The sequence below is a fragment of the Castanea sativa genome, chromosome 1 (genome assembly GCF_040712315.1).
Source record: "Castanea sativa cultivar Marrone di Chiusa Pesio chromosome 1, ASM4071231v1".
Classification (NCBI taxonomy): Eukaryota; Viridiplantae; Streptophyta; class Magnoliopsida; order Fagales; family Fagaceae; genus Castanea; species Castanea sativa.
Genome location: NC_134013.1, coordinates 2,958,495 through 2,969,537, shown reverse-complemented (window position 1 = coordinate 2,969,537; position 11,043 = coordinate 2,958,495). Strand labels below are relative to the sequence as shown.

At 33.2% G+C, this 11,043-nt stretch overlaps 1 protein-coding gene and 1 pseudogene across 1 annotated transcript; both read right to left on the bottom strand.

The window, feature by feature from the left end:
• Positions 1-257: 257 nt before the first annotated feature.
• On the bottom strand, positions 258-4,784 carry LOC142638499 (cytochrome P450 81C13-like). Its single transcript, XM_075812529.1, has 2 exons — positions 3,799-4,784; positions 258-989 (listed from the first exon to the last, which is right to left on the bottom strand). The coding sequence occupies exons 1-2, from the start codon at positions 4,690-4,692 to the stop codon at positions 369-371; spliced, it is 1,515 nt and encodes a 504-aa protein (XP_075668644.1). The 5' UTR covers positions 4,693-4,784; the 3' UTR covers positions 258-368.
• A 3,247-nt stretch (positions 4,785-8,031) lies between these two features.
• LOC142622804 (cytochrome P450 81C13-like) lies at positions 8,032-10,793 on the bottom strand (annotated as a pseudogene).
• Between the last annotated feature and the right edge of the window lie 250 nt (positions 10,794-11,043).

Here is an 11,043-nt window from a genome sequence, read left to right as displayed (position 1 = left end):
TAAAAAACAAATTTATTGATCGAACTTTAAATAAAATTTGATTGGCATGAAATTTTATATATGTGTTAAAAACATAAAAATACATGCAATCCAACGGTTGGATATTCAAAATATGTAATCATGCTAATTTTTTAAATGAGAGGTGTAGTTTTAAGCAACAACCAAATTTTTAGTCAAATTTTGTCCAATTTTAAAAGGATTGTGAAAATTTGATCGACGTCGTCACAACAAATTCACAAAAATGTGTTGGGTTTTGTCGACCTTTTCCTTAGAAGCACTTATCTATGCACTTATAAAAACAGAGGTAATTTTAGTCTTATTGGTTTTATTGTTTAGTTAATCAGTCTCATATTTTCTAACAAATCTAATCAAAGTTGAGAGAGGATGTTAGTCATGGAAGGGCATGGAGTACAAATAGCCTCCAAAGGCTTGGTCTTTGCCATGATAAATCCGAAACTTGAGGTCATGTCTACCATCTCCTTCCCAACCATTTCCCAATCAAAGCACTGGATGAACGCACCCAATGCTAAAGACATAACCCGCATGGCCATGCCATCACCAGGGCATGCCCTCCTCCCTATGCTAAATGGAAAGAACTTGAACCCTACTCTTTCTCCATTGATTTCTTCAAATCTCTCTGGCTTGAACTTAGTAGGCTCCTCCCAAAGCTTGGGATCTCTATGCATGGACCATGCATTCACCAACATAATTGTCCCTCGTGGGATATGAAATCCCCCCACGGTGCAGTCTTCTGAGGAACAATGAGGTAATAAAAGTGGCGCTATAGGATATAGTCGAAATGTTTCATTGATGACACAATGAAGATAGGGAAGTTTGGCAAGATCCAAGTCATTTATCAACCGCTCACACCCAACTTGGCTGTTGATTTCTGCTTTAACCTTTTGCAATACTTTCGGATGATTCAGAAGAAGTGACATTACCCATTCCATGGTTGTTGCTGTTGTTTCTGTTCCCGCAATAAACATCATCTAAAGCACATAATTCTCTTGTAAGTTAAGCTAACATTTCAAGAAAAAAAAATTCTAGGCTTAAGGGAAAAAGTATTTCTATTTTTTGGTACATATCTCTAGAAGATGTTCGGATATTCTATAAAATTGCATTTCCACAAAGTGTTTCACATTCAACAACATGGCTCCATTGTTTCTTAATATGATAAGAGAAATATGATAGGAAATAACAAAAGATGATCCATATATAATGGATTATAGATTTTTGCAAAAGGACTCCATATTAGATCTATATTACCTAGGTGATCATAGGTTCTAATTAACTTCTAAAAGCTACAAAAGAATTTTAACGAAGTAAAACACATGAAATGTCTATTAATGTGCATAGATTTCGAATTTCAGTAGCTTTACTTGAACATAGTAAACTTATTAGACAGCTTGTCAAAAATGCAATAGCTCAAATAAGAAGACTAGGGAAATTAAAATTGTGTTGATAAAGTGGACCTTTCAATAGCATTCCATAAGACAAGATTGATCGTAGAATATTATTAGAATAGAATAATCGGAATAAAGAGAACTAAAAATAAAACAAAAACAAAAACATAAAATAGAACATTAAAGGTATGTTTGGTAGACTGTAATAGGCATTGTAATGTAATAGTTATTCCTATGGTTTAAATATTCTGTAGTTTGGTTATGTTTTTATTACAAAGAATAGTCATTCCTTATGAATAACTATTCTCTAAAATGAGGAATAATTATTCATCTCTTAAATGGATGATTCCATAGTAAGTGTATTAATTTATTCAATTAATATATTTCTAAATAAAAAAACTTTCTATATGTGCTTAATAATTATGAACATAAAAAATCATAAAAAATAACTAATCTCCCTTTTAAACTTAAAAAATATTAGTTGTTAAGAAATATAAATATATGAATAAGATATTTTCTAAAATATATCTTAAGTTTGATTTAAAATGCTTTCATTCCATTGTCTTCAAAGTTTTATTATTATGTTATCACCAAACAAATGAATAGTAATACGCATTACATTACAACATTTTGTATTCTTTGTAATATCTATTCATATTCCTATATAATTACCATTACAGTCTACCAAATGTGTTTTAAGGATATACATTTTTTTTTAGTAAATAGTAATACTTATTAGAACACATACAAAAATACTGATGGTTTTTTAAACTGGGTTTATAATACATTTTATAACTAGAATACAATTACAAAAGGGTCTAACCTTTGTAGTTGTAGACTGGGGTTATAAACAGGGAACACTAGACACACATAACCAATGTGAGATAAACATCCATAGTATTTTTTTTTTAGTAAATAGTAATACTTATTAAAACACACACGAAAATAATAATAGTATTTTAAGGATGTACATGATCTAGTTTCTAACCTATGTTCACAGGTCCAAAATAATCTTCTCTCACATTTCCTTCTCCATTCTATGCCTCACATATAAAACTTTGCCACATTTATACCTAACTAATTCTATACTCATAGTTGATCAATGATATGTAGATGAAGAAAAGCAGAGGACACTGATTGAAACTCTGTTGAATTTTTTAATCATTTATACAGAAGTTGTGTCACTACTTTCTCTACTCAAAAACCAAATCACCTATTTAATACGGTATATGTGAAGAACAAATCAACAAATATTAAATTGCATGAAAAGAAGTCATGCTGGGTGGGTGGACAGAGCTAAAGTCGCGTTTGCTTGACAATGAATGAAAAAAAGGCATACAATTTAATGATGTATGCCCACCCATCTTTTAATTTTTCCTAATTTCAATTCGATTATGATAAATACTAAAAAAATTTGTTCATGTAAAGGGTAGTTAGGGTCATTTGGTTGGGTGGATAGAAAATAGGGGAAAGGAAAGTGGAGATAAAACTGATTTTATGGATATTTGATTGGAGAGAAGGGAATGATGAAAAATTAGTAGGGTTCAGGTGTTTCTCTCTTGGTCCAATAAAATTGTGTCTCTCCAATTTAGGGAATGACTGAGAGGAGAAAAATAATTGTGGTCAATAACTGAACTACCCTCCTCCCTTTATGTGTTGAACCTTTGCCCCTTTTTTTGGTTGCTTTCCTAGACCATGGCCATGATAGTACTTTCATTTGTAAGATTTTTCTTTTTTAATAAATTCGGGTGACTTTTTTTGTCACATTTTTGTTTTAATTGGGTATCATTTGTAACAAAAGTATGTGAGTAAATTTGTACAAATTCATTTTTTTCCATTGACTCCCAACCAAACACAAATTCTATTCTCCTACTTTTCCATCACCCTTCAATTCAAGAGAAAAAATTGAAGAAGAAATGAACTAACATAGAGCTTTTTGGGGTAGGGGCGCAAAAGCATCTGTCTTTACACCTTGTTCTTGCTCAATTGTTCAGCATGAACACATTCTCAGTGTCAAGAAATTCAAAGAATGATTCAATGTTCACATAAGAAGAAGGGTATAAGCTTTTACTAGTCAAATTATAATTAGAATCCTTGTAATCGTGTATATGGCCAACATCTATGTTGTAAACACATAGTTGTGAAACTCAATTCATGCATGCAAAACACACTCTTATAATCCTATATGATTTCCAATCCATTTGGAATATCATAGATCATTAGTTCATTACAATAAATATTAAATAAATATTAATCTTATAGACTACTCTGCATCCTTATATTACTACAACAGTGCTAGCTATATGGTTACTTCGCAAAATAATCATGAAAAATATAACAAAAAGAAATCAAAATCACCATTGAGCAATAATGACAAAGATGTAAATAAACTTACCAATGTGAGGCTTTTGATGACTTCATCTGAAAAAAATTCAGGTTCAGATTTCCGTAGAGAAAGCAGAGTTTCAATCAGTGTCCTCTTCTTTTCCACATCTATAATGTTATCATTGTTCAGCCCGCTTATCTCTTCTATCAAACGCCCTAACGCTTCATCTCTTTTCCTGTGCATCCTTATCAGTTTCTTCTCCAACCCTTTGTAACCAACCCACCTTAAAATTGGAAAGAAATCACATATATTCACTGTCAAGCTCGGAAAGTAAACCTCTTTGAATTCTTTGAGAAGTTTCTTTCCCACATCCATGCATGCGAATTCCTCTCCAACACATGGCTTTCCAGCAACCATCCTCATCATTATATTAGACACCAAAAGTGTGCACAAATACTTGAAGTCCACCTCTTGGGGTTCTATATTTGACACCTTAAACACTTGGCGAAGAAGAGAGTACACTTCTTCTTCTCTAATGATAGAAGATTTCTGAAGGCTGATATGAGAGAGAATCTCAATGGTACTAACACGTCTGAGGTTTCGCCACAAGTGACCATATGGGGCCCAAACTAGAGTAGTACAGTTGTAAGTAAGACGATCCCCAGCCATAGTTTGGGGACGATTTGCAAATATTATGTCATTTTTTGTGAAACATTCTTCAACAGCTGAAGGAGAAGATACAACTAGGATAGACCTTGAACCAAACTTAAGAGATAGGATTGGACCGTACTGCAATGATAGGGTCTCTAGTGTTTGGTGGAGTGGCTGTTTCAGGAGGTGAAGGTGGCCGATTATTGGTAGAGAAAATGGACTTGGTGGTAAATTTTTGTCATGGCGGTTTAGAATTTTGATAATGAAAACAGTGGAGAGGATCAAAGCAAGGTAGAAGTAAAAGTTTTCCATGGTAAAGCAGAGCAATAGTTTAGAGAAAGACAGAGGTAGAAGTACCCAAATACTGTAGCGAGGATCTTATCCCATGAATGAAAAACTGATTTGTCTTTGTCCTACTATTGATGCGATACCCCTTATAGCCATATTTTATCTTCACCAAGCCAAGTAGCCAATCACCTTGTCTTGCTTGGGATTTTTGTAACCATTCATTGGACTAACTTTCAATTATCCCGATATCACTATTCATAAACATACATTTTTCCACAGTATTATTTAAATTAAAAGTCTATTATTAAATTTTTTTAAAATATTTAAATTTCATATAAATCATGTTTTTTTTTTCTCAAATTGCATCATTTTAAATTAATATTTTATCAAGATATTAAGTTACAAGACTCTTGACTAAGGGATAAGATTTAACAATAATTTAATTTAAATAAAATATTATTATCTAAATTTTAGAAATTTAAATTCTACTCCAATTAAAATTTTATTATTCCTAATTTTGAGAATACACACACATATATATATATATATATATATATATGGATTTTCAATATTGAATTGTGTGAATATGTATATGGATTTTCAATATAATCTCACTTAACTAATAAGTCGTCCCTATAATTAAAAATCCCACACAATACAAATCACGCTATTTATTTTATTTCACATTTTCCCCTCAAGATGAAACTTATGCTTATATTTTAATCTAATAAATTCATTTTACCTATTATTCTTTGCTTTTGAATTATGTGCAGATCTTATGTCAGAGAAAGTTTACTATAAAGAAGCAAAACAATAGACATCTATTTAAATTCTTGGTTATCTTATATAAAGAAGCAAAATAATGAATTATAGATCTTTGCAAAAGGACTCCAAATTGGATCTATATTATCTAGGTGATCATAGGTTCTAATTAACATCTAAGCGCTACAACAATAGAATTTTAGCCAAGTAAAACACAGGAAATGTCTATTAATGTGCATAGATTTCGAATTTCAGTAGCTTTACTTGAACATAGTAAAGCTTAGTAGACAGCTTGTCGAAAATGCAATGGTTCAAATAAGAAGACTCGGGTAATTGAAATTGTGTCATTAAAGTGGACCTTTCAGTAGCACAAGTTTTCTACGGCGAAACAGCAATAGTCTAGAGAACAGAGAGGAGGAAGCAGGGCGGCTCCATGAACAGCCCTGGGGGTTCAAATGAACCTCTTGACCTGGTTCCCAAAGACAAATTATTCTTCTTCTTCTTTTTTGATCCCTACATGAATATCCTAACCTTAAATTTTTTGTTAAATCCAACTGAAATAAGCTTGAATATGATCCTTAATTTTTCTCTATATCCAATCATGTAGTTTGATAAGTGCTCTACACACTTCCATGTTTAGGAAATCTTTTACTGTTGACTCCAACTCAGAGAGTGACCGTGTTAGAACAACCACATTAGTAAGTGTATAATTTCTGTCTATTTTGCATATAAAAAAAAAAAGAAAAAAAAACACACACACACACATTTTCTATTTTACACACCCACTTTCATAAACTACCCGCATCAGTCTATCTATTCTAAACATTTATTCAATAAAATATTTATTTTTTTTACACTATCATCTCTCTCATAGACCCAACACAACCCACCCAGCCACCGTCATCAAGCAACCGGCATCCATCATCAATCCACTCAACCACCATCATTAAGCAACTAATCTTCATCATCAACCCACCCAAATACTCATTCAACCTAGCTACCACCAATGAAATCCAAATACCCATTCAACCTAGCTACCATCAATGAAAGCCAAATATTCATCCAACCTAGCCACTATGCAACAAGATTGATGCCTCTGACTGTCCGGCCATGGAAGCTCTAATGTGTCAAAGCCCACAATAGTGCATCAACATCGCACAAAGCTCACGAAGCTCTGATCAACGCCTTCAACATACCGCACCTCAGGTGCGTCAAAGCCCATGATGTATAACCCTGCTGATCTGTGGATCTGGCCATGGAAGAGGGAGCTTATGAGATGAGAGAAAGAGAGAGCTAAGGTTGATGCAGAGAGAGAAAAAAATATGAGAAAAAGAAAGAGTGAGGTGAGAGTCAGAGAACTAGTGAGAAGGAGAGAGAGAAAATATTAAAATATTAAATGCAAAGCTACAGTAACCATGCATATATGTATAACTATTGTAGTAATTTTGTATATTTGCACACTTTTAAAAAGACTAATGTGAATATTTTTTTGTTAAAATATGCAAAATTAAGTACTTTTTGTATTTTGCAAACTTTTACCACTACTGGTACAGTTGCTCTTACCGTGCAAATACGAGTTTAGAAATGCCTTTTTTTGTCCAAAACCTGGTCACGGCCTGTGCCAATTTTCTTAACGTGGAAAGTGCTTCTTTATTTTTGTTTTTTTGTTCAGTCGTGGGTCTCCGTAAAATAATTTTAGTTCTTTGACATTCATGTCTTTTTTCTTTTTGTGGCTAAACATTGACATTCATATCAACCATACATGCATCAACCATATGTCCCTTTCTCTCCGTTTAAGATAACGTTTTATATCTTATCAACAACTACTGATAGTCTCAGTAATGATGGCTCACTGCATGATTAAGACGTTTTGGTCCTATTCCTATTTTGGTGATGGATGAAAGATGCTTTGCTTAATTTCCAATATAAGTAAAATAGTAAATCATATGAATCCATCCCGACCAAGTTGAGATTTTTGCTAGGATCCAAAGATCCAAACTTTTGCGCATCTGCATTTTTTATTTCACGTTTCCTTTTTTTTTTCTTTTCTTTTTTTTTCAGCGTGCATGAACACTGCGGTTCTGTTCATGCTCTCTTCAGAGGACAAATGGTACATAAACAGTAACCACACATGAATTTACTGTGTAAAAGATATTAGTACTATTTATGCATTGTTCATAGGACACATAATCAATCTATTCAGAAAAAAAAATATATATATATATATATTAAAAATGAGTTTCACAATACTATTCACACATTTTTAAAAAATTTATTTTACTACAGTATTTTCAATTTTCAGCAATAAGTTCTATCCAAAATTTTATATACAAGTTTTGTCAAATCCAAATACTTTTTTTGCTGAATATCAAATCCAAATACTAAGCAGAAAAAACCGACATAATTTTTATTTCTAACAATTGCGAAGAGAACATGTTATTACCAACCCAACATGTAAATCCAACCCACAGATAAAGAAAATAAACAGCCTCAAAAGGCTTATTGCTATGAAATACACATTATTACCTTTTGGAGAAAAAGGTAGGGCTAGATAGGCAGCGAAAATGAAGTTTTATTGCTATGTAATACGCATAAATCAAATCAAAGTTGAGAAAGGATGTTAGCCATAGAAGGGCATGGAGTACAAACAGCCTCCAAAGTCTTAGCCTTTGACATAAGAAATAATCCGGAACCTGCGGTCATGTCCACCATTTCCTTCCCAACCCTTTCCCAATCAAAGCACTGAATGAGTGCACCCAATGCTAATGAAATCACACGCAATGCCAAGCCACCACCAGGGCATGCCCTCCTCCCTATGCCAAATGGAATGAATTTGAATCCTTCTCTTTCTCCTTTGATTACTTCAAATCTCTCTGGCTTGAACATTGTGGGCTCCTCCCACACCTTGGGATCCCTATTCATGAAAAATACATTCACCAACAAAATCGTCCCTCGTGGTATATGATATCCCCCCACGGTGCAATCTGTTGAGGAAAAATGAGGTAATAAAAGCGGTGATGTAGGATACAATCTAAGGGTCTCATTGAGGACACAACGAAGATAGGGAAGCTTGGCAAGATCCAAGTCATTTATCAAGCGTCCATGCCCAACTTGGCTGTCAATCTCTACTTAAACCTTCTTTAGTATCTCTGGATGATTAAGAAGAAGTGACATTGCCCATTCCAAGGTTGTTGCTGTTGTATCTGTTCCCCCAATAAACATCATCTGAATCACATAATGTTCAAACAATTTTAGAATAAATTTGGAGTTCAAAATCTGTGTAACGAGCTATCCGCTTTTCTACAACATGCAGTACAAGCAAGGCCAGCTTGATATAGTCAGGGTCTAAGGCGATAATCTAAATAGAGCATTTAATATTTAAATATCAATAAAATAAATTTATTTAATACTAACAAAATCATGGTTAATTTGATGGATTAAACAAATAATTTTATGAATTGATACTGACCAATCTAAAGTTACTTTCATAGAGAAAATCAAATATCATTATTCAAGCAAAAAATTTATAAAAAAATTATTATTCTTTTAGAAAAATAGGTTTACTTTATCTTAGATAAGGTGATGCATTTTTATAAATTTTGATTTTGGTGTTAAGAAAGAAAGAGAGATTATTTGTTGTGTGGCCATATGAGAGATTAGGCGGCTAATGTTGACAATTTGCCATGTAGAATATTGATTTACAAAAATTAAAGCCATACAGAGAAAAATAGTGCACAACTCTTTTTTAATTTTTTTAAACCACTTATTATTATATAATTTTGAAAGAATATATACATAAAGCACACAAACTGATGTGCTAATGACTAATAAATGTGATTAGTAAGCTTTAACGATTCAACCTCCCAATAATTTTTTTTTTTTTTTTTTTTGGTGAGCTCTATATAGTAAGATTTGTAATATCCCTAATACAACTCTACAATTTTGAGATATGTTTTATAATAGGATGGGCCTTTATTTTATAAAAGGGTAAAAACAATGAGAAAAAAATATAATAAATTGGAGCTCTTAAGCCACCACTGAATACTAGTAGTAAAATAGCAATACTACAAACACAACAATTTTCACAACAAAATTCACAATTGCTTAGTTAACAATTTATAATTAATTCTCATATGAACCCTTCATTAACATATATTACTCTATTATCTACCATTAACAACTTGTCACAGATGTTAATTTTATTGTACGCAGCCCATTTTGTTTCACATGCATCTAGGTTTTGTAAGAGCTCTCTATAGGACCACCAGAAAATCATTCACAATCGGTACTATATATGCAACTACTCTTAGGTTGGAAGAAAATATTCTAGCGGGTTTCCTCATATATCCAAGCGAGCAGCCACCAACATACAATTTTGGATTTCAATGAAATCAAAATCAATCACTACCTCGGTCAATTTTGGTTAGAAGTTACGTCTCAATTACTTTTACTAACGAAAAACATGTGGATGAACTTACCAATATGATGCTTTTGATGACATTATCTGAATAGAATTCAGGTTCAGATTCTCTCAGAGAAAACAGAGTTTCAATCAGTGTCCTCTTCTTTTCCACAAGGGGTTTCTTTTGTTTCATCTCTTCTATCAAACGCCCTAATGCTCCATCCCTCATTTTCTGCATTCTTATGATATTCTTCTCCAACCCTTTGTAACCGGCCCACTTTAAAATTGGAAAGAAATCACATATATTCACTGTCGAGCTTGCAAAGTAGCTATCTTTGAATTCTTTGAGAAGTTGCTTTCCCACATCCATGCATGCAAACTCCTCTCCAACGCATGGCTTTCCAGCAACCATTCTCATCATTATATTGGACACCAAAAGTGTGGACAAATACTTCAAGTCCACCTTTTGGGGTTCTATATTTGACACTTCAAACATTTGGCGGAGAAGAGAGTACACTTCTTCTTCTCTAACGATAGAAGACTTTTGAAGGCTGATATGAGAGAAGATTTCAATGGTAGCAACACGCCTGAGCTTTCTCCACAAGTGACCATATGGAGCCCAAACTGGAACAGTAGAGTTGTATGTTAAATGCTGCCCAGCCATGGTGCGGGGACGATTTGCAAATGTTATGTCATTCTTGGTGAAACATTCTTCAACAGCAGAAGGAGAAGATACAACGAGCATAGACCTAAAACCAAGTTTAAGAGAAAGGATTGGACCATACTGCGATGATAGGGTATGTAGTGCTTGGTGGAGTGGCTGTTTATTAAGGATGTGGAGATGGCCGATTATTGGTAGAGAAAATGGACTTGGTGGTAGATTTTTGTTGCGATGGTTTAGAATTTTGACAATGAAAATAATGGAGAAGAGCAAAGCAAGGTATAAGTATAAGTTTCCCATGGCAAAGCAGCAAACTCAAACTAGAGAGACAAAGCAGATAGAAATATATTTTACTACTGAAGTGGGGTGGTCGAGCAGCTCTCATATTTATAGAAGGGAAAATACTAGTACATACCCTATTACACAAGCTTGAAATCGAGAAGATTTTGTTCTCATATTTAATCAAATTTCATCCAACTTAACCAAGAAAATTAAGGCCTTGTTTGGATTTCCCTGAACTAAGTTAACAAATCTCAGTTTTGTTAACTCA

Bases quoted from the DNA above. Each gene is read 5' to 3' on its own strand.
- LOC142638499 (XM_075812529.1), bottom strand. From the start codon at position 4,692: ATGGAAAACTTTTACTTCTACCTTGCTTTGATCCTCTCCACTGTTTTC. The intron at 990-3,798 runs GTAAGTTTATTT...TATGTGCTTTAG, and splicing joins TCATCAAAAGCCTCACATTG to ATGATGTTTATTGCGGGAAC.